This window comes from Cyprinus carpio, chromosome B19 (genome assembly GCF_018340385.1).
Source record: "Cyprinus carpio isolate SPL01 chromosome B19, ASM1834038v1, whole genome shotgun sequence".
NCBI lineage: Eukaryota > Metazoa > Chordata > Actinopteri > Cypriniformes > Cyprinidae > Cyprinus > Cyprinus carpio.
In genome coordinates, this window is record NC_056615.1 from 30,011,784 (window position 1) to 30,038,036 (window position 26,253).

The following is a 26,253-nucleotide window of genomic DNA, read 5'->3' on the forward strand; positions in this document are numbered from 1 at the left end:
TGGTGCATTATTGCTATCCACAGCCCGGACAGCAGTGATGTTTCACCGCCATGTGTGAGCAGTCGCGTCTCACGCAGCACCATTAGAACCGCAGCGGCTGGGCCGGACGCCTCGTCTCCCCTTCCACGATCACATTGGTGCAGCCCCCATCTGAAACACACAGAGGACAGGGAGGAACCCCACCACGAGAGAGACGGGTGTGATCAGTCAACTGCGCCACAAACATCCTATGAAAATGTACATTACAATTTACATTTTATGCATTTTAGCAGATACTCTTTTATCCCAAATCAACTTACAGTGCACTCAGGATATACTTTTTTTGTACCTAACCGGTGACCTGCTTTTAACTGTCCTTTATAGCGACATTTGCAACCCAATTCAGTTCATTTTAACTTATAGAAACCACTGAAGAGAGACCAACCCGGCGTTGCAGTATATGTATGTGTCCAAAAACGAAGTTTAATATAAATTCTGAATGGATTATATGCCTAGAAAGCACGCTCGGCCCATTATTATCACTAAAATCATCCACTCATCTTGCCGTAACTATGATCTCACAAAGGTTTCAGTTAAAAAAATCAGTGAATTCTCTCCTAAACTTCCACAATGAATCCGCGTCTGCCACTTAGGAGAGGATTCACTGGCGTGAAAAACTCTCAGTGGTGAGTGAAGGGTACTGTACACACTCTAACGTTTCCTGATTGGGCAGTGCGTTGAAGACATCAACAGATAATTTGTTAATTTAATTTAACAGGGAATTGATCAAGTAAAATGATACAATACCTGGAAAATTATCTATATTCAATACAGTTTTCAATATCCGACAATAAAAAAATTTATATACAGCAATATATGGAACGGATAGCAATTCATGTAATTATAGTGTAAAATAATATATAAAACTGTATTTCTAAAATAAAAATAATGTGCTATTTTCATCGCAGGAATTTTACAGCTTATATTTTATTATACACTACAGCTGCAGTAGAAATAAAAATCGCTATACTGTGTCTTATTTCATCAATTGCAAGAAGCTTTTACAAAATATAAAAATTATTATTTATTTTGATGATTATTAGACTTTCACATTTTTTTTTTGACAAACGATTTCTAATGATTTTCGATTTTGGACAAGATTTTGGCCTTTTCTTTTAAATACTATTTTACAACCAATAGACCGATGACTAGTGCGCAGAAAACATTTTCACTATAATAACGTTTTTGTGTTGTTTTTTTTTTTTTCATTTTAAAATACATAAAATGTTTTAAGAATTCTTTTTTTTTTATTTACCTACACTTTTTGAATATTTTTACTAAAAAAACATTTAAAATGTGTTGTTTCTATATACATAACATAACATCTGTTAATCAGCCAGTTTTATATCTCGCGCGTTTTTCTCTAATTCGATTATGTCAATCCTTCTTTCCCCCTCAATAAAGGTAAAAGTCCACGTCTCTTGTCTTTTTGGTCCCTACTGCCGCGTGTAGGTTTTTTGCTTCACACAATTCAAAAGTCTTCTACATGTTGTGACATCACTTCAGAAGCTGTTTTGGTTTTATGGCTTTTGTTAAATTCCCTATACGGGAACTAATCCAGGTCGCGTCAGCAGTACAGCAGTCCAGGCTCACCTCTCCGTTTGGATGCTCTCTTATGGCCATGCAGGTTCTGTTGGAGCGATCGCTCCTTGATTTCAAGTTTGGAACTGCCGTCCACACGCGGCGCCTCCATTCCTGCAGCTTGCAGAGAGGGAAGAGCTCCTCCACGCGCTACGGGTTTTCTGCAATCACTTCCATCTTGCACACAACACCACGTTCACGTTGGTACACAACACCACACAGGCTTTTAATATTGGGTTTCTCTGGCCATACAAGATGAAGGCTAATTTATCTCATTACACAATGGTATCTTCAAAGTGCTTTAAAATAAAAAAGCATTTTATAAGAACACCATAACATTATAAATATATTACATAACCATATATCTATATTATAAAAACATATTTATTTTTTGTGGAAATCATGATACATTGTATTTTTCTGAATTTCTCTGATAGAATAGAAAACTCAAAAGAACATTTATTTGAAACAGAAATACTTTTTTACACTATAGTGTGTGTTTAAAACTATTTAATGCTTTCTTGATAAAAGTGTTTTTTTTTTTTGAAAGTTATACTAGCAGTATATCACAATTTCCACAAAAATATGAAGCGGCGCACAACTGTTTTCAACATTGATAATAATCAGAAATGTTTTCTCAAAAGCAGAAAATCACTCAGTATTTAGAATGAGTTCTGAAGGATCATTTGACACTGAAGGACTGGGGGCAATGATGCTGAAAATATAAATAAATATAAATAAAAAATACAGGTTTACAACATATTACACACGAAAAATACCTGTTTTTAAAAAGTAAAAATATTTCACATCATTTTATTACTGATTGTACTGTATTTTTGATTCATCATAATCCAGCAGCCTTGGCGATTCAAGAGACTTATTTTCATGAACTTTAAAAAAAACTCCTACACTCTTCACCAAAATTCTGACAGTCCAGGTGTGTAGCTGCATCAACACAACCTAGCGTGTGTGGAGACAGAGAGAGGCTGTCCGCTGCGAAGAAATGTCCGGTGCAGTCCAGAGGAACTCAGTAGTAGTCCCCGTGCTGCCCACGGGACTGTTGTGCCGACTCCACACCTGACCCACACCAGTAGACAGCTGCTCATCTGTTCACGACACAAACACACACACCACACACACAGGTGTCTGTCTCAACCTTTATCTGTCTCCAGTCCATCCAGCGGGGGTTTGTCTCTCCCATTTCCTTCCCCTGACGTTTCCATGGCCGACTCGTCTCTCTTCTGCAAGTGTGTTCTTATAAGCGGCGAGGGGCCGCAATCGGTTTTTTAGGGTTTTTTTTAGCCAGAGCTCTGACAACACGACACCGTCTCGTCACACTAGACTGTAGTCTTAACATCACAACTAGGTGTCTGATCAGAACTGCTCATTTTGATATTATTCAGGTTTTATTTTATTCTAAAAAAAAAATTATATACATGCATACATTACATACATACATACATCCAACTGTGTTACAACAAAATAACCAATATAATTGGAAGCAGGGAGTACACATATGAACGATATTACCTTTAAGGGCCCTTAAGTACACTGCAGCGCAGTAACACAATTGTAACAATGCTTAAAATATCTTTACCTTGACGAGACCGCATTTCAATAATATATAGAATAAATGTATTTAAAAATATTTATGATTGCGATTTTGTCTAAAATATTGTGTTAAATGTCTCATTTATTATTTAGACGTTCACACATTTTTGACAAATTACTGTAGTGAGATTCCCAAAAAATCCCTTTAACTTTCCTAAGTCAATCCAATGGAAAATGTTTTTTATAGTGTAAAACACTATGTGTCAATCTCAACGAAGCTTATACACTTATTCTATATTAAGTTTATTAGTTTATTTTAATTTTTGCATTTAATTTTACAAGTACAATTTTTCGGTATTTGTATATGATATCTTTAACATATGATTTATATACTATCTTTATATATAACATATCTTGATTTTTTTCAGAGCCTGGATAGTCACATTTTATATCAATATTCCTTGACTCTTCCAGGTTTCCATAAGCATGTCAGCCATCCAGATTTTTAACGTGTTATTTTATTATTACTAACATACTTTGTATGGTTCTTTTAATATTGGAAACTAGAGTTGGCATTTTTATATTTTGTTTCCATTTTAATATTAAAGTGTTGTAGCATCTTCTAGTGCATTTTTGTAATTTTTTATTACCTTTATTGTATTACCCTGAATTGATTTTTTTTTTAAACATCAATATAGTTTCAGCTTCTGTTAATTTAGTTTTTCAGTTATTTTAGAAACAAAATAAATGTTCCCTTAGCAACTAACTAAAAGAAAAAGTTTTATGGTTTTTAGTTAATGATAATTGTTTTAACCTTAATTTCAAGATATTGGCATCAAACAATGAAAAACACTTCCAAAAATCCTGAAACTGTATGAAAATAAGGTGCACTTCCATTGGTCAGAAATCACTCACCATGATCAGACAGATGCTCCGCCTCCAGCGTCTCTACCATCCCATCATCTGACTGCAAAACAAATGCACAAGACTCTCAGATCCGCAGCAGCCGTTAGACTCATTTTCAGTGGTTTCAGGTCTGTGTGGACTGTTCACCTTGCTGTCAGAGTAAATCAGATCGTCTCCAGAGTAACTGTTGTAGAGCAGGTGGAAATCTTCCTCATCTGCCTCCTCATCCAGATCCTCCAGCCAACCACGGTGATGCTCTTTAGTCGCCGTGGCAACCGGCTCCACCTTCCCTCCGCTGGAGACACGTTAAGTGCAGGCTGGGAAAAACACGCACAGAAATATTTACATACGATAATATTACAGTAGTGGGATCAAAGCCTTTCGCTGTTTACAAAAAACACACAGTTCTGCCTCTAAAATCTTAATGAATGAACTACAGATGAAAAAAAAAAATCACCAATACAAAACACATGACCACATCCTCAGTCATAAACAGGCTAGTTAGAGAAATACATTACTACATAAAGCAGACTATTATTGTTATTATTACAATTATGATTATTACTTAATGAATAAGAATATAATTATTAAGCTGAATTGATTAACAAAAACATTTATGGAACACTGGCTCTACAACATTTTACTCTGGAGACAATCTGATTTACTCCGCAGCAATAATAATAATACATTTTAATAATACTTAATAATACAGTATGTTATGTTGGTCTCTGAATTTGTTTTTTGCATTTAATTTGTTTTTTGTAAATATTGTAATAGTCTGTTTGCATAATAAAAAAAAAAAATAATAATAATAATACATTTATTTATTTATTGTTTTATATATACATTTATTTATTCATTCGATAATAAAAGACACCAATAACATTAATTTAAAAATTATTATTATTTATTTATCAAATATTGGAAACTTTTAATTATATTGCTATGATAACGATACCAGTTACCAATAATTAAAAATAACAACAGCAAAAAAACAGTAAAAACAACCACAACTATAAAAATAATTAATAAGAATTTATACATTCATGCTAAAAAAAAAACACCAATAACAAAACAAAAAAATGGGTGATGATGGTCACTATTATCAATATCATTATTAATTTATTTGTTTATTGAACTTCATACTTTTAATCATATTACTATTGCAAAAGATACCAATAACAATAAAATTCATATTAATAATAAATAATAATTATTATTCATTTGTTTATTTTTTCAACATTGGCATTTTTATAATATTGCTATGATAAATGATACCGATAACACGAACATTGATTTATTATTAAAACTAACCAAAATTAAAAGTAATTATGCATCATCTGTATCGGCAATCGGCCAAAATGAGTTGAAAATTATCGCATACGTCGATATCGGGCAAAAATCCAATATCATGCATCCTTAATTATTGTTGTTATTTATTTATTGAACACTGGGTATCTTTTTATCATCACCAGCATTTTATAAATGCGTGCTATTCATCTCACCTCTGTCTGTATGGCGCCGTGGGACTTTCTCTGGAGTTCCTTCAGGACTGGCTGCGGCATCAGAGTCCAAATCTACTTTAACGCTTCTTCACTACTGCATACAGAGAAACACACATAAACGGCTACAAACCTGCTACTGATGGCAGAGGTACACACAACACGAACATGCAAGATTAATGACAATTAACACACACCTGCGTCAGAGTCTATGTTTTCTCGTTGTTGACGGTTTTCTCAGGTGTAGCTGCTGCGATCGTCTCAACAGACTTCATCTGATCAGAAACACAGGACAATTACCATTTATTCAGTCGAGTCGAGTGTTTTTCATCACAAATGAAAGAACCTGTGGGAACGGCGGTCTGTTCATGGTCTTGCGTGCACGGTGGACTTTAGCAGGAGGACCGGCTGAAGACTGAGCTGAGGAGGATGAGGATGAGGAGAGTGATGAGGATGAGGAGGAGGACGGAGTCGTCTTACTGCTCGGACCGCAGACGCTCATTTTAGCTCTGCCGGACGCTGATGACGGCGACGAGAGAGACGAGGTGGAGGGAGAGCCGCTTTTACCAGCACTGCCTGTTAGGAGACACACAACACAGAATTTAATAAAATCTAATTATTATAACTTTTTTATTATCACCGAGATCTTATTTTTCTTGTTTTGCAGTGTTTCAACTATGCAACTGAATCATAGCCTTCTGAAGTTTAATAATTACATTACGCCAAACGTAAGACCTCATAAAATGATATTTAAAATCTCCATCATATCATTTATGATATATAGGACTTCTTATAATCTTGAATATGATAAAACAGAATTTCTTTAGGGACCCGTTGAGACTTTTTACATTTTGCACACATCTATTTTAGCCACGAATGCAAGTGAAACATTTGCACTGTCGAGTTTTGGACACCAAACACATCAGCACCTGTACAAAACGCACCTGTGCTTGACTCACCTAGGAATGATTTAGTGGATGTGGTGGGACGTCCCGTCACGTCTTCCATCTGTTTTCCCTTTACAGGCGCAATCAGCTCCACTAACAAAACAAACCCAAAACAATTAGACAAAACTAATACAAATGAATAGAGAAACACGTCTACAGAAATGTAGCCCAATGTTACAAAACTGTAAAACTGTTTAATCGTTTCAAAACGTGATATTTTTTGTAAACTTATTCATAATATGAATGCGTTAAGCCTAATATCATGTTTTATTTGCAATGAACTGAATCCTAATTAGGTCAAAAATTTCACATGCACAATATATTTTTTTAAATCACCAGTAAACAAACACCATACTGCATTTATTTGTTTAAAGAAAACTGCTGACAATATAAAGACATTTTGGCCTATATTTAAAATTATTTTCCTTTAAAAAACAAAAAAACAAATGATTCAATCTTGAATTTCATATGCTGAAATCAGGCATAAAAATAAGATAATGGTGCAAAAAAAAATACAACAGAAAATCAGGCTGACACCAATAATGTCATACAATCTGTTATTGATAAGAACATCAATATAATAATTTCCAGTTTCATACATCTGTGCAATTTTTAAAGGGCACTTAAAATAGAGTGAATTAACATTGTTCAAGTTAAATAAGGAGACAAACATTTTAATGCACTGCAGAATAAATCCAAATGTATCTAAGAAATAGGTCATAATAAGCTGATACGGAAAACAACTGTCCAATACTAACATTCACTGTGCATCTCTACTAATGAAACACTAATATAAAAAGTGTGTCTCTCTCACCTTCCTGTTTGGATTGAGGAGAGCTCCCATCTGATGGGGTCTGGATCAATATAATAAAACATATATACAGTTAAATCCAGAAACAATGACAACATGCATTTAAATCTGATGTTTTAACACAGAACAACAGCTAAACTCAGCTGAACACATATTTTATAAGCACCATCCAGCAAACAACGTAAAATGCATTTATTAGTTCAAACATCTGCTGACCAGATGAGCGCAGCTGTGTGTTTTTAATCGCTCTGATGTCACAAAACCTGCACGTTACTCTGATGAACTACAGCGCTGCATGCTGCAACAAAACAGCAAAGCGTGAAAAACGAACGCATCATTTCTATCCTCTATCGGGAATACACATTCATAACACAACCTCGAAGGCGCAGATGCACTGTAATTACGGCAAGTACGTGTAAATGTGTGTTTTATTGCGTGTTTTGTTTCTCACCTCGAGTGCGCGCTCAGATGCCGACATGATGCCGGATGCGCCCGAGGGGAACCGCAGCGCGCGCACCCGTCACTACTGCTAAGATAAAAGTCCCTACGACTCCTTCATTCTTACAACTTTTTAAAATTTATATTTTGTTTTTAAATTTATAAGACGTGACATATTATTTCCTAAAGCATAAAATAACACAACCTGTTAGTCACAGAAGGTTTCCTAATTTTATTGAACTATTAAAACGTTTCGATAAAATTATTGTATTCGTCTGACACCTTTATAGACAAACAACGCTCTCCGATCTTGGTTTAATATTCTTTGATACTTTTAGTTTCCGAACCCGTTTGGACTTTTATTGTGTAATGTTCTGGGAGCGGAAGTGCGGGGTGTGTTTAATGCCAGTAACAGAAACTTCCTGGTTGTCGCGCTTCACCTGCCGAAATTGAAGCATTAATTTACACAAAAACACAATCGCCTGCTACAACAAACTGACTTTTCATCGCTACCTCGCGTGCCCTGTGTGGAAGCGGAGAGAAAAACCATCATTCGAAGCAGAGAAATCAGTGACGCGGTGCTGGAGCATTCAGAGAACACAGTGAGTGTGTAACTTACAGCATTGTACTGAATAACGCTACAGTTAATGATTTAAACACCAGGCTTTTATCCACAAATATATAAGTGTCTCCCCCGTTTGTAGCCTTTATTCAATTATCTAAAAGCCCTGTCACAAAAATAAAGAAGTAAAAAAATGGGAATTTTTTTTTCTTTTAGTTTTAGTACTATTTATTAATACTTTAACATACTTGCGATTATTTTGTATTCATTAACATATTTGTTATTTATTCATTTGAGCCTATTATTATATTTGTTTTATTTTATTTATTTAGCTTTTTAGCCTTTATATTTATTTAGCGTACCATCCACACACATATATGAGAGTATTATTTAGTATAATTGATAATAATCATATTTTAAAAAGTAGTTTCATGTTAAAATTTTTCTGTATATATATATATATATATATATATATATATATATTATATATATATATATATATATATATATATATATATATATATATATATATATATATATAATTTTTTTTTTACAAATTTAGTTTAAGTTTTGGTTGTTTTTTTTTTTTTTTAGTTTTTTTTTTTATTTTTAATTTTCAAATATTTTTTATTAGTTTCTACTTTTGTATACTTTGTTTGTTTGGTATGAAATCGAGAAATATTACCTTGGCAAACAGCTGAAATAAAATAAGTTTAAGGGTTTATTTATGCTTTGTTTTATTAAATGTGTGGGTTTTTAATATTCTCAGTTTCAGTGAACTGTAATAACCCTGCTTCTTAATGCTCTTAATCTATTTTAAATATGCTGACAGTGCATCCTCTGCTTTCAAACGTCTGACGACAATCACATGACTGAAATATTGTAAATATAAGCTGATTGCAGATTCATTCCTAGAACTGTAACAGTAGAGCAAGGCCTGCGACACCCTGACCATGAGTTTGATTCTCTGGAATGCATGAACTGATAAGTGTACTGTATACCTTGAAGGCAGCGTAAGCTTTAAGGGAGAGAGGGATACTAAAATAACACTGCTGTAAGTCACGTTGAGTAAAGCGTCTGCTAAGTGCATGAACTGGCTGATGTGTGACCTGCATGTCGATCTTCACGTCTGTCTGTCTGTCTGTAGGAGGATGAGGGTGTTTCCCGGTGGGAAGGATGAAGAGTTCCCCAGCTAGCCGCAGTCGGGACATCGAGCGTCAGGCAGGATATCTGCGGCCGGAGCACTGCGTGCCGCCACCTCCACGGACATACTCTGCCAACGACATGTGGTTCATCCGGGACGGCTGCGGCATCGTGTGCGGCGTGATCACGTGGCTGCTGGTCTTCTACGCTGAGTTTGTGGTCGTCTTCGTAATGCTGCTGCCAGTGAAGAATGTGCTGTACAGCCTAATTAACGGCGCCTTGTTTAACGGACTGGCTTTCCTCGCCCTGGCCTCACACTTCAAAGCCATGTGCACCGACCCGGTGAGACAAACACACACATGCACTAGTTTGTGTAGATTCATCACTAAACCACCCAGATGTCAAAACATTCCAAAAATGTAATTTTTCAGTGTCAAACGTTTCGGTGTCAAACTACCAGTGACTGACTGATAGACACTCTGAACACCAAACTGATTTATCATTTAATGCTTAATGTCTACAACACATCTGGAGCTGGTGTTCTGACTCTCTTTCCTCTCAGGGAGCCGTTCCAAAGGGAAACGCCACTAAAGAGTTTATCGAGAGTCTGCAGCTCAAGCCTGGACAGGTGGTGTATAAATGTCCCAAATGCTGCAGCATCAAACCGGATAGAGCTCATCACTGCAGGTAAACACACACACACAGCATCGAGAACCGAGACATCACTGTGTGTTCAGTTCTGAGACAGGTCTCATTGTAAGTGTGTTTTCTCTGTGTAGTGTGTGTAAGCGCTGTATCAGGAAGATGGACCATCATTGTCCCTGGGTCAACAACTGTGTGGGAGAGAGCAACCAAAAATACTTTGTGCTTTTCACTGTGAGTATCATCCGGATACTTTTTTTATTAATAATTTGAAAAAGATTTTATTTTTATATTTTGTTTTCATTTTAGTATTAGTATATGTAATGTAAAAATGTCAAATATAATTTAATGTTTTAAAATGTAATATTTTACTTAATATTTTAATATTTAATAATTTTGTTTTGTGTTTGACATTTTTAATGTCTATATAGTTTTTATTCCTTTTTATTTCAATTTTAGTTTTAGATATTTTGGTACAAGTTGCTATGGAAACTAGCTGGTTTTTAATATGTAATATTTTAATTAATATTTTAATATTTATATAATAATTTTATTTTGTGTTTGACATTTTTCTTTATTTTTAATGTCTATATAGTTTTTATTTCAATTTTAGTATTAGATATTTTAATACAAGTTGCCATGGAAACTAGCTGGTTTTTAGGGTTAAGGTTTTTTAGAATTTATTTCAGTTAAATATTTATTTTATTTCAAGTTACATTGTAAGTAAAATACAAAATGCAAGTTTTTTTATGGTTTTAGTTTTAGGTAATTATAATAAGTCTGATCACAACTACTCTCAAAACACACACTGATGAGTTCAAATAACCATGATTTCCACTTTATTTTGTTAGTTATTAACTAAAACTGTTAAAGACTTAAAAAATGAAATACAATGATTTATTTCAAAATTATATATTAATTTATTTCATAATTATACATGTCATATGTTATATGACAAACTTTAAATTGAAATTATAAATGGTGCCTTGGCAACTAACTAAAATAGGTTAAAGCAGTAAAATTAATAACTGGAAATAAGTAAAAGCTTAAACTGAGATAAAAATAAAACACAGTTACTGTAAATAATAATAGTAATAAACATGACAAAAGAACAAAATTTCTAAAACTATAAAATATTGAAATAAAATATTATTATAAAAAAATTAGTATATAAATAAAGAGTTTCTTGTGTTTTTACAGATGTACATTGCTTTGATTTCTCTTCATGCTCTCATCATGGTCGCTATCAATTTTATCTTCTGTTTGGAAGAAGACTGGGGAAGTAAGTGCTTGTTTCTGTTTCATTGACTGGGTTTTATTTACCTCAGTTTGCTGCTAAATGATTGGCTGCTTGTATTGTAACTGAGCGTTCTGATTGGTTTCCTCTCCTCAGAGTGCAGTTCCTTCTCTCCTCCGACGACCGTCATCCTCCTCATCCTCCTGTGCTTTGAGAGCCTGCTCTTCCTCATCTTCACTGCTGTGATGTTCGGGACGCAGATTCACTCCATCTGTAACGATGAGACTGTAAGTGAGCATCCGCTGATGTCACTTCCTACAATAATAATCCATTTCTCCTCATGCCAGATTATTATAGTTCACTTAAACTAAAACCATTAAAAATGTTTATTAACTTTTGAAGAAAAAAAAAAAAAGCATGTTGTTTTTCATGTGTACTAAAGCTTTAACTACAATTAAAATAAAAATGTGAAAAATACAATCAGAAACTAGGTCAAAATATTAATAAAAACTATAATAGTATTTCAGTGATACAAAAGTAACGCTGCCTAATGCATAAAAATTTGTGAAAATTAAGCAGTTATTTTGTATCATTGATTATTATTGTTTTCTTTTATTAATATTTTGAATTAGTTATATTTTTTCCGTTTTCATTTTTAATTTGAAAATTTTAGTAATTTTGTCATGCTTTCATTATTTATTATAATTTTTTAATTCCTATTTAGTTTAATTTTGATATGTGTATATATATATATATATAATTTTAGTTAAGCTATTTTAGTGCGTCAAGTTAAACTAAATAAAAATGAGAAATGTTTTCTTTGGCAAATAACTAAAATAAGCTTACTTTTTTTTTAAAGTGATTTATTTCAGTTGTTATTTCAGGGGTATTAACTTTTACCTGTTTATGTGACCAAACATATCATTGAAGAAATTCGGCTTGCTTTTCATCGTCCACATTTCAAGAGTCACAAATATCAGTGTGTGCGAGTCTTCTACATTCCCTTGAACAACTGAAAAAAAACATTTAGATGGATTCAATCAAAACCGAATGCAGAAATCATCAGCTCACACTCTCGTTGTCTTTTCTCTGAGACAGTGATTCTCTCTGTTCACAGGGAATCGAGCAGCTGAAGAAAGAAGAGAAACGATGGGCCAAAAGGTCCAAGTGGATGAACATGAAGGTGGTGTTCGGCCACCCGTTCTCTGTGGCCTGGCTGAGTCCGTTTGCCCCGCCGGATCACGGGAAGGCCAATCTCTACCAGTATGTGGTCTGAGCCGTCTCTACACAAACATCTCTCTTTACTTTTAACTCCGTCTGCTCTGAAAGACCTCACCGCACAGAACTCTAGTGGCCTCTTTCCGCTCATCGAGACACTGACAGCCTCGGAGAGGGACACTGACGTCCAGCTGCTCTGTTATAATCAATCCCGCACTGTGAACACTGACGTTTATCAATGATGTTTGTGATGAACTGGATCTAGATTCTAGAGGCCTTGAGCATGGACCTTACTAACCATCACCAGCCGTGGCAAATAACTGAAGTGTTTTTTTTCTAGATTGACAGATGCCTTTACCATTCGCTGGTTAATTAGGAAATGCCTTTTCTTTTGTTCTTCTTCATTCTCTGCTCGAGCCTTAGCACAGAAATGCTGCTGTAGTGTGAGGAATCTTTCTTTGCCAAATTTTATTCCATTATGAAGTATAATCAATTTTTTTTTTCTTTCTTGATCAAAACAAATTTATCACTTGCATAACACTAGAGGGTGAATATCATGAAAACGTCTGGGCCATATTTCATACCAAAATCCTTTTTATTTTTTGCATTGTGACATTATTTTCATGACAATTAAATGCATCATTCTATCAAATTTACATTATTGTAATTTGTATTGCATTATATGTAACTGAATTTTTCATTTTGACTGAATTACAACACAAACACACACACACTTGCATTACAATAATCATATATTTTTATTATTGTCTTGAAAAAAAAAAGTCTAAATACTGGGTAGTTTGTCTTTATACTAAATATAACTTTCTTTTTTGTATTTTCCATTTGTTTTAATTCTTATTCTCATTATTGTAATAGTTTTTACTTAATTACATTAAGATAGCAAACATTATATATATATATATATATATATATATATATATATATGCATTAAATAACTAATAGATGTTATATATATATATGTATATAGCAATCATTAAAATAATAGATTTTCAATAATTGTTTTGAAAATAATATCTGTGCATTTTGCCTGCTAATTCTTTATGAAACTTTTTTTCTGTTGATTTTGGGATGAAATATGGTGTTTTAGACATGTTTTATGACATTAATTTCTGAATGCAGTAGCTCATTACAGGCCTGGAAATACGTTTATGACTGTAATACAACATTTGCAATACTTTCAGCCGTTCTTGGGGCAGTTTTCACTGTCTCTCGGCAGTGGTGCTCATGGATTTCAGTAACAGTGTCACTGCAGTATTTGAGCACGAGCTCGGTCTTCCTGAAACCAGACGGCTGCTGTCTTCGTCCTGTGACTCCTCAGGTTCACATGATGTTGTTAATCCTGCTCCTCTTCTAAATCCAGCTCAGACCATCAGATGTCTCGGAAGCTTTCAAACTGTGGAGACTGACAGCTGGCTTTCTCCTTCAGCACAGTGATCATGTGGTTTGCTGCTTATGACTGAAAGTTTGTTGGTTGTATTTCAATGCATTGAAGTGTTGACGGCTCTGCTGTTGGATCAGTATTTCCCGTCGGGTCGCTCATAATCACTGCTGTTCGCCGGCCTAATGTAAAGGACCTCCGTTTCTTTTTCCATTTTCTTTGCAAATTCTTTCATTTTCAATTTCTGTCTTTTTAAATCTATGCTTTATGTTGTGCACGCATTTTAAAAATATCAATATCTTAATGCAGTTTTGGGTTTTTCGGGTTGCTTTCACTTTGAAAGTCGATTCAATAAAATTCTTTTTGTTGTTTTTCCAAAGTGGTGTTTTCTCCTCTTTGTTGTCTTTTGATAGTTATGAAGAAAATCTACTATGGAAGCTTTCTTTCGCCATGGGGAAAAATAAAAAAATAAAAATAAAGAGGCAATTTCAACATTTTTATCACAATTCAGTTTTTTTTTCTTGCATTTCTGAGGAAATGTCAGAATTCCAAGATGCAAAAAGAATTGTGAGATATAAAGTTGCAACTGCAATATAAACTCAGAATGCTGAGGAAAATAGAATTTTGAGGTGTAAACTCAAACTTTGAGGAGATTTAAAAAAAAAATATATATATATATATATATTTTTTTTTATTTTAAGGTGAAAAACAGGCTTCCACAGTCCAAATATTCAAATATCTAAAAAGAGTATATACCAGTTCGAGTATAATCTAATATCATTTCAACAGTTTTTCTGTGCCGGTTCATGCTGATTTGTCTTCAATTATTGATAACAGTGAAAGAATCACACAAAACACTTCATAGCAGTTTAATGAATCACTCGTGTAGTATCATCTTTCATTTAGAAGAGTTTACAGAGCTCTAGTTTGTCCAGTAAATAATAAAACTATTTACACATTTATAAATGTGGCCTGTGATTTACAGTGACAGCTACATAAACATGCCATACTCCAATTAACATGAATGAGACAGATATTATAACACGATGGGTGTGTTGAGTTACTTTCATTTATCCCTTCACTTACTTTTTCTTTAGGAGTAGTAACAGATCATAACAATTTGAAATCAAAGTCAAAGATTTACAAACAGGCCCCCAATGCACTTTATTTTCTCATTTGGTCCCTAATACTGCAGAATATAATGCCAAATATGAATATTTTAGTTCTAGTAGTAGTTTAGACCATTTTTTGCTGAACTATTCCTTTAATCATAATGACACAAAAGGAATGCCCACATACAAGCCAAATAATTCATATTTTAATCTTAACGCTACATTCTATAGTTACTATGGTAACAGCTGTAAATTTAGTGTCATTGTTCAGATGTACTTAAAGTTACTGTAAATCTTTTAACAGTTACCTGAATGTTTATCGCGCCTAATTACATCAAAATGAAACATTATTTGCGAATAATGGGCTCGTGACGAGGACGGATGATGTCAACATTAAACACAGATGACGTCACATTGTCAGGGACTTCAGAACATCACATTATGTTGGAATGCATTCAGTCCATGTTTATTTTAGTAATATCTACCATATTTAGCTGCTCTATGAGTCTCTGGGTTCATGTGAGACTCATAACACAGGAAGAACTAGAATAATTCACAGGAAGTGCAAGACCTTGACCTCGTCCTTTAGCCCCCTCCAGTAATGACCTGCTAAATCTGCTTCAGAGTCCTGGAAGATCCAGATAAAGCAGGTAGTTTAACAGGGTTTGGTAAAGAGCTACAATGTTCCAGAAAGTCACCATTGAATCAAAGCTGACTTTCTGCATACATGCTACTGATCTTATAGTACAGATTTTTACAGACAAGCTAAATGATCTTTCTTCACTAGGAAAAGCATCAGATTAGACGAGTTAAATAGCGAGTATGACCTGTTGCGTTCCAGCATTGCATCATCCTGTAAGTTTCGGTGTCTGCAGAAGGGGCTGAAGAACAGGTTCTGGTTTGCGTTCATTCGTACAGCTACAGGAAGTGTCTTTGCTATCACATCACTGGATGCTTGCATGCATAAGTCATGTGGCATATTTGGGAAAAGTATCTTCTGGTAAAGAATGTAGAATGCCAACATTTGGAGAGGTTTGGTGTTATTATTGCACGTCTCCTGCCACACGCAGTGCTCACAGTGCTGGAGGATGATGATGATGATGATGATGATGATGCATGAAAAAAAAAATGCATGCGGGGAACCACAGCTTTACCCTCTGGGAGACTGAAGGAAGTGATGTCATTGAGGAAATAGCCAGACTGAAGGATAAGAAAGCTGTGATCAGATATGTGGGTCAGAGAGTGGAAAACTACTTATTTTTATTTAAATTAAACAATATTTATTGATTTAAGTATTTGTTTGTTGCTTTATGTATTTATTATTGATTTATTGGTTTGTTTATTTACTCATGTTTAGTTTAATTTGAAGTACCAAAATAACAAAAAATAAATAAATTAACTCAAACTTATCAATACAAATTAATAAAAACTACACATATTTAAAAAAAATAAATAAATAAATAAATAAACTTTTTCTAAAATGGAAACAGAAAATATAAAAATAAAATCTAATTTAAAATATTAACAAAAATTACAATAGTATGTAAATAAGGTAAAATAACTGCTGTCAAATCAATTGGCAATTTTTAACTTTTGGAGCAAAGAAAAAATTGGAAAAAACAAAATATTTTACTATATAAATCTCGTGAAACCTTTCAGGAACCAGCGTCCAGATCATATTTAAAAAAAAAAAAAAAAAATTATATTTTGCGTTATTTGACTCAAAAGTGAAAATGCTTCCATTAGCACATCATTGATGTTACTTTTCCTGCATAATTTAAATTTTTTTAATCTATTCCTTTTTTAATTGTCCTAAAACAATCTTCATCCTCTTTATTAAAAACATTTTTAGTACTGATTTTGATGTGAAATATGACCCAGACGTGTTCTGAGATTCACCCGCCACATTAACAATGATGTAGATTAATACACCAGTTGATTTTAATATTTTTATGGATCTTTAACATTTGCTATTTTAATAATAAATAATAACAAACCTAAATTCTTTTTTATATATTTAAATCAATCTTTGGCATGATAGTAGATTTACGGCTGCGAGAACATTTCAGTCTCTCCATTTTCACGTTTGACCTCAAATATTTCGAGCAACACTTGTGCGGTGAAGCAAGCAAAAGTAAAATCTTGGTAAGACTGTAGGAGGTTTGTGTGTCTTAGAGAAGTTGGACCCACATATAGTCTGTGTAGTGGTGATATTAGTGTTTTCTGATATGTTTATAAAACACACTGAACTCATCTAATAATGCAGCAGTGTCGCTGCGCATGCACGTTAACGCGGCGTCATTCTCTCTTGCTGTCGTGTGATTGGGTGAGGTTGGGCGACGTGTGATGAAGCACCAGCAGACCGGAGAGAGTGAGAGAGATGCCCACCCACCACAGAGCCACGTGTGTCTCCCCGAATATTAGCTGCCCCAGAAATGCCTGTTCGGCAAAGACAAAAACCAACAGATCATCATCATCATGACATAAGACACCTACATACACTGTAACAAGCAGAAGAGACCTCTATCAGATTTAAATAAGAATACACAAATTAATATCGCTGCTGGGCAGATTATTTTCTATGCTGTCATGAACTATTTATTCTTAAATGAATCTAAAGTAAAATGATAAGATTACTCAAATTAATATTTCATGTCAATTTATTTATTTATTTTACATAACCACGCGCTACCCAGACTGACATTTTCCACCTCTAGCATACAATGCAATGATGATCTTTAATGAAGTGATCAAAAAAAAGTATGAATCATTTTAATAATACATATATTTTTAAATATATTAATACATAAAATATATTTATTTTGTGTGTGTGTGCGCGTTTTTATCTATAACAAAGAGATTTTTCCAGTTTCAAGATTACTATGAACTATTTTCTTTAAATAATAAATTTTTTTTATAAGTTATATAAAGTAATTCAACAGCTAGAAAGTTTTATTATTTTACATTTTCATTTATTTTTTTTCTGAGTGCATTTTTTTTATTTATAATATAGTGATAAAAAAACACTTTCCTAATTTTTCAGTTGTACAAAATTACTAGCTAAAGATTTTTTAAATAATAATTATAAATAATTAATCAGCTAGAAATCACATTTTTTCATGACTTCATTTTTTATCTATAATAAAGTGATTTTTTAAGTTGTTCAAGATTACTAGCTAATATTTTTTTAGATTTATGAATAATTAAGATAATATATTTTTAAAATCAGTTTTAAAAATTCAACACCTAGAAATTGCTTTATTATTTTGAAAGTTTATTTTTAATACATGCATAAATAACATAACCACTATTCTTATTGTTCCAGTTGTTCAAGTTTACTAAGGATTTTTTAATAATTATTTGATAATATATTTAAAAAAATAATTATCTAAAATAATTAATCACCTAAAAATTGCTCTATTATTGTAGATTTGTAGATGCACACACACAAAAAAAAACATTTTAGTTAATAATAGTTTTAAAAAAAAAAAAATCACAAAATAAAATCACAAAAAAGACAAATTATTTAATGATTTCTATCTGATGCATTGTTTCTGACCTAAGCATAACTAGAAGTATTTTTATTGACTACTTCATGACGTTCCTGTCAAACCCCCTGTGATGTGCACACTGACCCACTCATCAGTCAGCCTCCAGATAAGATACTCACAGAGGAGATGAAGTTGGAGGCGGTGGTGGTCACAGTGGTGCGGGTGGAGGAGCACGAGCTGCGGAGAGCTTTGGCCAGGAACGTCCACATCACAGCGTTACAGGTGAACAGCAGACCGCCACACAGCAGTCGGAGAGGGATGTGCAACTAGCACACAAAAAAGTGGGCCAATTACAATTCACTTAGCATCCCAGGTTTTAAAAAAAAAAGTGGGCCAATTACAATCCACTTAGCATCCCAGGTTTAAAAAAAGTACCCTGCCATAATGTACTTAAAGTGCTCTATTTTCACGCACTCATTTTGTACTTAATATACTAAAAATGATTCTTCAGTCCTGCTTAAGATAAACATAAGATCATCTAAGTGCACTCAACTGTGCTATTTTGGGACACCATGAATATGAACTAAAATGTGCATCTAACATACTATCTCTGTATTTAAAAAATGTATTTAATCACCACTTGTAGTACACTTGAGTGTACTAGTGTATGAAAGATTTGTACTACAAGTGGTAACTAAAATACATATATTTAAATACAGAGACAGTATGTTAAATGCTTATTTTAGTTACTATTCATGGTGTCCCAAAATAGCACAGTACTTAACCAGTACTAAATAATAATTTTTAGTAGCCTATTTTAAGTACAAAATTAGTGCGCAAAAATAGAGCACTTTAAATACATTATGGAAGTGTGCTTTTTTAAACCTGGGATATACTGCAATATTAACATGTCATAAATGTCTCATGGTGTTCATATAAATGAATACTAGTGCGTCAAAAGAAAAAATCACTGTCACGTGCGCGCGCTGCTGAAGGTCATAAGTGTCTGTCACGTAACAGCATCATCCTCATCCTCATCCTCATCCCAGAAAACAGCTAAATGCGAGTGCTGTTTGAACCCTGATGTGACAGTGGCTGACTCACCCAGTCGCACGCGCTCGTGTCGTTGTGCTGCGTGAATCTCCTCTGCTCGCCCCACGTCCGCAGGCCGGTCTCACACACGCCCTTCAGGTAGTCGGTGCCGAGGGACAGTTTCGCGGAGGAGGACGCGACCGCGCCGAGAAAACCCGCCAGCAGCGCGTAAAGGACCCCGGGAAGCATGACGATCAGAGACGAACTCCAGAAGACCCATCACATCTCCAGCACCGCGAGCGAAAACACTCCAGCAGCATCATCACCGCTGCTGCGAGGAAGCGCGCGGGGAAGGTGCATTCTGGGAAATGTAGTCCATGCTGAATTTTACATTTAACGCATTGTGTACGTGAATAAAGGACATTCTGTCGTTAATTGGTCGCCGTGATTTTGCCAAGTTTATCAACATTACTGTCCAAAAATACAGACTACCCAGTCCCTACCCCTAAACTTAAACTTACCCATAATTTATTCTTTAAATCAGAAGGAAATGATAGCTGATTAACAAGGGTGTAGAAGCACCTAATCCTGATTGTAAGCCAAAACGGACATTTCCTGAACAGTTATCTCTCAATTCTGATTGGTTAATTGGAATGATGTTCCAGGATCAACAAGAATGTTCATCCAGGAACATGTTGTACTTGGTCAGATCATATAAAAAAAAATTTCTGAGAACATATTTTTGTTACCTGGAAGCTAAGTGCTTTAAGAGAAGATGAACAACACTAGTTTTTGTTGTTTACCTCTCCACGTGTCAGTGTTTGTCTGATCGCCACCAAACTCAGGCAGGATCTCAAAGCATTGAGGATACAAAACTGCAAAGGGATTTTTGATATATTCGAGAAGATGTTTTATTATAACTTCAGCATACGTTGTCTGATTTTATTCAGACTTCACCAGTTTGTTTGTTGAAAGATGCCGATCACATAGATGTGACTATAATGAGTGAAACTTCATCAGAATAGTGTCAAAACAAGGCCGATGTGAAGAGATTTTTGATATATTAAATACTGTTGTCATGGCAATGCTTCAAATTTGAAAATTCTTCTTACTCCTCCAATTGCTGTTGTCATACGATTTACACCAAACTTTGTCTACATGATGCCAAAACACGGAGGAGCCTAAATTGTGAATGGTTTTCTGGATATCTCAAACAGTGTTGCCATCGTGATTTATTAAATTAATGGCAAAAAAAAGTAGCAGGAGTTGCCTTATATAGCCAATCTTTAAAGTGCATTGTTAAAACTCCTCAAAACTTTTACATAAGAAGAGCAAGTCATTCTGAAGAAACATGCATAGTTTAATAAATTTCTGATGCTCTGGGGCCTAACAGAAAATCTAAACCATCAGACATTTCACCTGACAGATGAAGGCTGGAATACTACGGTTGTCCACTAGATGGAGTCATAGGATAAGAAATATTTTAAACCTAATACTTTTTCTGTCTGGTTCTATCAATTTGAATAACAAATACATAGAATCAATTGATAAGTACTTACTGTCAATACAGTTTTAGATAAATATTTTATAAATGCTTATAGATCATTAAAATTGTTTAAAAACTATAGTGTATATATAAATATATTTGCATTAATATATAAATAATAGTATATATATATATATATATATATATATATATATATATATATATATATATATATATATATATTCTTTGTTATGTAACATGACACTCATCATCACAACTTTTGAAAAGAAAAATACATATAAGAAATTTATTTTTATGGTGCAAAAATGTTGATCGTGATGAAAATCAGCTGATGGAAACTGTGGCACAGCACTTTATTAAAAGGCATATAAACAATTTTTTTGATTAGATCACAGTTTTAAATGTAACATTTATCGAATACATGGTTGAGGACTTAATGAAATTGAACAATATAAAAATGTAATTAATTTTATTCAGTACAAATGATTTAAAAGTGACAGTAAAGAGATTTGTAACAGAAGGTTTCTTTATCAAATAAATGCTGTTCTTTTGAACTTTCTATTTATCAAAGAATCTTAAAAAAAATCTAAATGTATATCATGAGAGACTTCTTTCAAAAACCAACATACATGCATTCCTGCATTTATTAATTAGATAAACTGATCAATTGAGTTCAAGGATGTTCCAGTGAAATTCTGAGTATTCTTTAACTGTGGAAATAGAGAATTATGCTAATTAGATGATTCTCCATTCTCAGATAGATACAGGAATCATGACCTTATCAGACACATCAGAGAGAGATGCTCTCGAATGACTCATCATTCCCATTAAAGAGCTCATCCAATGACATTTGAAGAACATATGTTTCCATCCAAGAACTGTGACTTTAATCAGCGACGGATGGTGACTTGATGGAGAGCAGATTCTGATCTAAAGGCCATTACAGACATGGCAGTGGGCTGTTCTTATCTTACTTTAAATTAGTTATCACAGATATTATTATACTTTTTTTAATGTTCTTATTTTTATATTTTACATTTTAATTTAGGATTTGTAAGTAAATTTTGATGTGTTTTTGTCATTTTATAATAAAAGGTCTATAAAGCTTTTATTCATTTTTAATTGTTTTTATTTTGATTAAATCTAAATGTTGCTTTGGCAACCCTCTGGTATTTTGGGAGGAGTATTGGTAATGTTATATAGCTGTGAGGCCAGTAGAGGACACTAGATTCACTGTTCACTGTTTGTGAGCCTCAAATCACGTGTCTTGTGGAAATATTGCTGTTCTTTTCTGTCAGTCGATAAGGTTTCTCAGTCTTTTCTGCCATTAGGAAGTGCAAAGCTTATACTTCCTCTTTTCCCTGTTCTTCATCTTCCCCTGCCATGCCATGTTTAACTACCAGATAGAAGTTCTGTAATCTGATCATTCTCAGTTCAAGAGAACAAAAACAACATCTCAAAAATAAAAAGAACAAGTCGTGAGATTGGAAAAGTTTGCAAGACAGTTCTCTCCAAAACTCCTTTAGTATTTTAGTAAATTCTCAGAGATGAAGCAAGCTGGAAGATCCAGGCTGGTTGAGGTCACCAGCTGCATGTTTTCATCTTCAGCAAAGTCTGAAGTTTCTCTGAAACAGAGTCCATGCAGATCCCTCCAGAGATCATCGAACTTTTAGACTGTCTCATTAGCACGATAACACTCTGAACAATGAACAGCATGAGAGAACAGAGCGAACGCCTGAGGGGCTGAAAATCCACCAGCTCGTGTTTTTTCTGTGGAAGGTCCTCCCATGAACAACAGACAGAAGCAATTAACGGCCGTCACAGGTCACTGTCTCTGCTGAACGCAAGGATAATTGGCCTCTTATTTGCAAGATTTTCCTTCCTGAAAGTGTGAAGAACACAAGGAGTTAATTAGCAGAGATAATGCCAGACGGGGAGATAGATAGATAGATAGATAGATAGATAGATAGATAGATAGATAGATAGATAGATAGATAGATAATAGATAGATAGATAGTTTTTCTGGAGTGTAGCAGGCTTCAGTTGAGGCTCTACTGTCACGTTTCTCTGTTCAGAAGCTCTTAGAGATCCAGTGCTGGACGGGGAGTCTAATTTGACGGGACCTTCTCAGCTGGAACGAGCATGCTGAGGCCAAATATAGCCTACATCACAGGAGCGTGCTGCTTCAGACGACGACAGAGCAAGCGAATGACAGCACGCATCAGCAGAGACGCATGCCAAAACATCAGCACACCACAATCACATGAGCTCATTGTGTCTCTGCGGTGGATCATTCAGAAGCCTCTTAATATCTTCTGAAAGCAGAATCTGATCTGATGTGCATTTCTTCTATTTTTATGTATTAATCAGATGCATTAAATAAGAGATCAGAGAACTGCGTTAGTGTCCAGATCCCTGCCTTTAGTGCATTTGGATAAATTAAACATACTGCAAATGTTAATTATAAAAACTAACAAAATGTTATACTCTTGTGATAAAGTATAAAAATGCTTGTTATTTCTGTTCCTTATAACATAACATGAGAACAAAGTAGTTTTAGTTTCCCTGGATACCATGAGCCAAATGTTTGCAGGAGAAATACAGGGATAGTATCAATAGGACTGTGTGATTGTGGGCAGATGTTTGTGATCTAATTTGTGTGTGTTCAGATATTAGCATGTGATGACCAGCAAAACAGCAAGAAATGGGAAAGATTTCCTGATGTCCAGTTCCTGAGCTCATCATCATCATCATCATCAGAATGAGAGCTTTGGTCCCAATATGAATGTGCTGGAAAACAGAACAGACAATAAACAGAGAGAGAGACAACTGGTAATGTCTGTAAAATCAAACACTGAACACAGAAATGATTGAAGGTTTTTTTTGTTTTTAAGTTTTCCCCACTGCACTGGCACTCAGTTACCACAACACAGGCTTTACATTTCACCACTCACATTAACACATTTGCATCAACATCTGCTGCAGCTGTGCAGTAAATCACAGCTCATGTTCTCTAGGACTCAGTGATGCAGGATGAGACTCTTATGCACAGATTAGCTAAAACTGAAGTGGGAAATTGTAGGAACGAACTTCTTTGGCGAAGGGCTGCTCTATTTAGGGAAAACGTAGAATTGCAATTCTTCTGCTGAAAATGGTGAAATATTGCAAATTGAAAAAAAAAATAAACAGTATATCAATATAGCAAAAAAATAATAATACCAGTAATAATAATAATTATTAAAAATGCTGTATATTTTACTGTAAACTTAGAACATTTAGGAAAAATATAATAATAGTATATAAAAAAATTTTATGCTAAATGCAACTATTAAAATTCAACAAATGTCCATTCAAACTGATATTTTGGAACACATTTGTTTGGTGCATGTTGCATTTTCAAATGCAGTTGAATATAGATTGATAAGGCTGTAATTTATTTAAATTAATACATACTCTGCATGATTCAGAGTGAAGTGCGGCTGCTACGGTATGTCGTAGGAAGGCAGATGAAGATGGAAGGGGCAGTTCCAACTCTCTTAATTTAATACTAAACACAGGCAGAATGGCAAAGGAACACACAACTTAAAATAATGTAGAAACAGACCAATGCTAAGGGAGAACTGAGGGTTTAAGTAGGGGAACAAACAAAGGAACAGATGAGTTAATGAATCATACACAGGTGAACAGAATTACAATCAGGAAATAAGGAAAGGCTGGTATAGAGCAGAACAGGCAGAGACGAGGGAGGCCTCCAGGGCGGGTCAGGGAGCCAAGGAGGCGCCCGGCAGTTTCAGGGAGCCATGGAGGAGCTGGCCATTCCATGGTCCCTGGTTTCCTGACTCAGCCACTATGGCCACAGGCATATGCCACCCCCCCACCCCAAAAAAAATACTGGGGGAAATTAGGGGCCTACAGGCCAGGATTGGTTCTGGAGTGAGCTCTGGAAGAGAGGACACAGGAGGGTGCTCTGAAGGAGCGGGCACTGAAGGGGCGGGACGGGACCAGTGGAGGCGAAGGAGATGAAGGAGGGCTGGACAGGACCAGCAGAGGTGAAGGAGATGAAGGAGGGTAGTGGACAGGACCAGCTGAGAAGAAGGAGGGCTGGACAGGACCAGTGGAGGCGAAGGAGATGAAGGAGGGCTGGACAGGACCAGCAGAGGTGAAGGGATGAAGGAGGGTTGGACAGGACCAGCTGAGAAGAAGGAGGGCTGGACAGGACCAGTGGAGGCGAAGGAGACGAAGGAGGGCTGGACAGAACCAGCGGAGACAAGGGAGGGCTGGGCAGGACCAGCGGAGGCGAAGGAGACGAAGGAGGGCTGGACAGGACCAGTGGAGACGACGGGACGGGGCTGGACAGTACCAGCGGAGGCGAAGGAGAAGTAGGCCTGGACAGGACCAGCGGAGGTGAAGGAGGCGTGGACAGGTACCAGTCGGAGGTGTAAGGAGACGAAGGATGGGTTGGACAGGACCAGCGTAGACAAGGGATGGGGCTGGGACAGTACCCAGCGGCGGCGAAGGAGGAAGTAAGGCTGGACAGGACCAGCGGAGGCGAAGGAGATGAAGGATGGGCTGGACAGGACCAGTGGGAGACGAGGGAGGGCTGGACGGACCATCGGAGACAAGGGAGGGCTGGACAGTAAACCAGCGGAGGCGAAGGAGAAGTAGGGCTGGACAGGACCAGCGGAGGCGAAGGAGGGCTGGACAGGACCAGCGGAGGCGAAGGAGGGCTGGACAGGACCAGCGGAGGCGAAGGAGACGAAGGAGGGCTGGACAGGACCAGTGGAGACGAGGGAGGGCTGGACAGTACCAGCGGAGGCGAAGGAGACGAAGGAGGGCTGGACAGGACCAGCGGAGACAAGGGAGGGCTGGACAGTACCAGCGGAGGCGAAGGAGGGCTGGACAGGACCAGTACGGAGGCGAAGGAGACGAAGGGGGGACTGGACAGGACCAGCGTGAGACAAGGGAGGTCTGGGACAGTACCAGCGGAGGCGAAGGTAGGGCTGGACACCGGACCCCCAGCGAGACAAGGGGGGGGAGGCTTGGACCAGTACCAGCGGAGGCGAAGGAGGGCTGGACAGGACCAGCGGAGGCAAAAGGAGATGAAGGAGGGCTGGAACAGGACCAGCGGAGACAAG

At 35.7% G+C, this 26,253-nt stretch overlaps 4 protein-coding genes and 1 pseudogene across 4 annotated transcripts in view; 3 read left to right on the forward strand and 2 right to left on the reverse strand.

Annotated features, from left to right (window-relative positions):
- Positions 1-26,253, forward strand: part of LOC109058809 — a 726,037-nt pseudogene that overhangs the window by 326,260 nt on the left and 373,524 nt on the right.
- LOC109045202 (solute carrier family 39 member 4) overlaps positions 1-26,253 on the forward strand; it is a 668,471-nt gene that overhangs the window by 142,949 nt on the left and 499,269 nt on the right. The window lies entirely within an intron of this gene.
- LOC122140810 (putative protein TPRXL) lies at positions 5,777-7,913 on the reverse strand. The gene is made up of 5 exons (XM_042745908.1): positions 7,789-7,913; positions 7,341-7,380; positions 6,539-6,619; positions 5,926-6,155; positions 5,777-5,854 (listed from the first exon to the last, which is right to left on the reverse strand). The coding sequence occupies exons 1-5, from the start codon at positions 7,813-7,815 to the stop codon at positions 5,789-5,791; spliced, it is 444 nt and encodes a 147-aa protein (XP_042601842.1). The 5' UTR covers positions 7,816-7,913; the 3' UTR covers positions 5,777-5,788.
- Positions 8,178-13,233, forward strand: LOC109111017 (palmitoyltransferase ZDHHC3-like). The gene is made up of 7 exons (XM_042745896.1): positions 8,178-8,377; positions 9,485-9,822; positions 10,043-10,167; positions 10,260-10,356; positions 11,323-11,404; positions 11,516-11,646; positions 12,477-13,233. The coding sequence occupies exons 2-7, from the start codon at positions 9,514-9,516 to the stop codon at positions 12,633-12,635; spliced, it is 903 nt and encodes a 300-aa protein (XP_042601830.1). The 5' UTR covers positions 8,178-8,377; positions 9,485-9,513; the 3' UTR covers positions 12,636-13,233.
- Positions 16,613-19,976, reverse strand: LOC109111031 (transmembrane protein 42-like). The gene is made up of 3 exons (XM_019123997.2): positions 19,684-19,976; positions 18,759-18,905; positions 16,613-17,527 (listed from the first exon to the last, which is right to left on the reverse strand). The coding sequence occupies exons 1-3, from the start codon at positions 19,858-19,860 to the stop codon at positions 17,387-17,389; spliced, it is 465 nt and encodes a 154-aa protein (XP_018979542.1). The 5' UTR covers positions 19,861-19,976; the 3' UTR covers positions 16,613-17,386.

Excerpts from the sequence above, each read along its gene's own strand:
- LOC122140810 (XM_042745908.1), bottom strand. The coding sequence starts at position 7,815 with ATGTCGGCATCTGAGCGCGCACTCGAG. Across the intron at positions 6,620-7,340 it reads TCCTCAATCCAAACAGGAAG|TGGAGCTGATTGCGCCTGTA; the intron begins GTGAGAGAGACA and ends TTGTTTTGTTAG. Across the intron at positions 5,855-5,925 it reads ACAGACCGCCGTTCCCACAG|ATGAAGTCTGTTGAGACGAT; the intron begins GTTCTTTCATTT and ends GTTTCTGATCAG.
- LOC109111017 (XM_042745896.1), top strand. The coding sequence starts at position 9,514 with ATGAAGAGTTCCCCAGCTAGCCGCAGTCGGGACATCGAGCGTCAGGCA. Across the intron at positions 9,823-10,042 it reads AAGCCATGTGCACCGACCCG|GGAGCCGTTCCAAAGGGAAA; the intron begins GTGAGACAAACA and ends CTTTCCTCTCAG. Across the intron at positions 11,647-12,476 it reads CCATCTGTAACGATGAGACT|GGAATCGAGCAGCTGAAGAA; the intron begins GTAAGTGAGCAT and ends CTCTGTTCACAG.
- LOC109111031 (XM_019123997.2), bottom strand. The coding sequence starts at position 19,860 with ATGCTTCCCGGGGTCCTTTACGCGCTGCTGGCGGGTTTTCTCGGCGCG. Across the intron at positions 18,906-19,683 it reads ACACGAGCGCGTGCGACTGG|TTGCACATCCCTCTCCGACT; the intron begins GTGAGTCAGCCA and ends TTTGTGTGCTAG. Across the intron at positions 17,528-18,758 it reads CCTCCAACTTCATCTCCTCT|GCATTTCTGGGGCAGCTAAT; the intron begins GTGAGTATCTTA and ends TTTGCCGAACAG.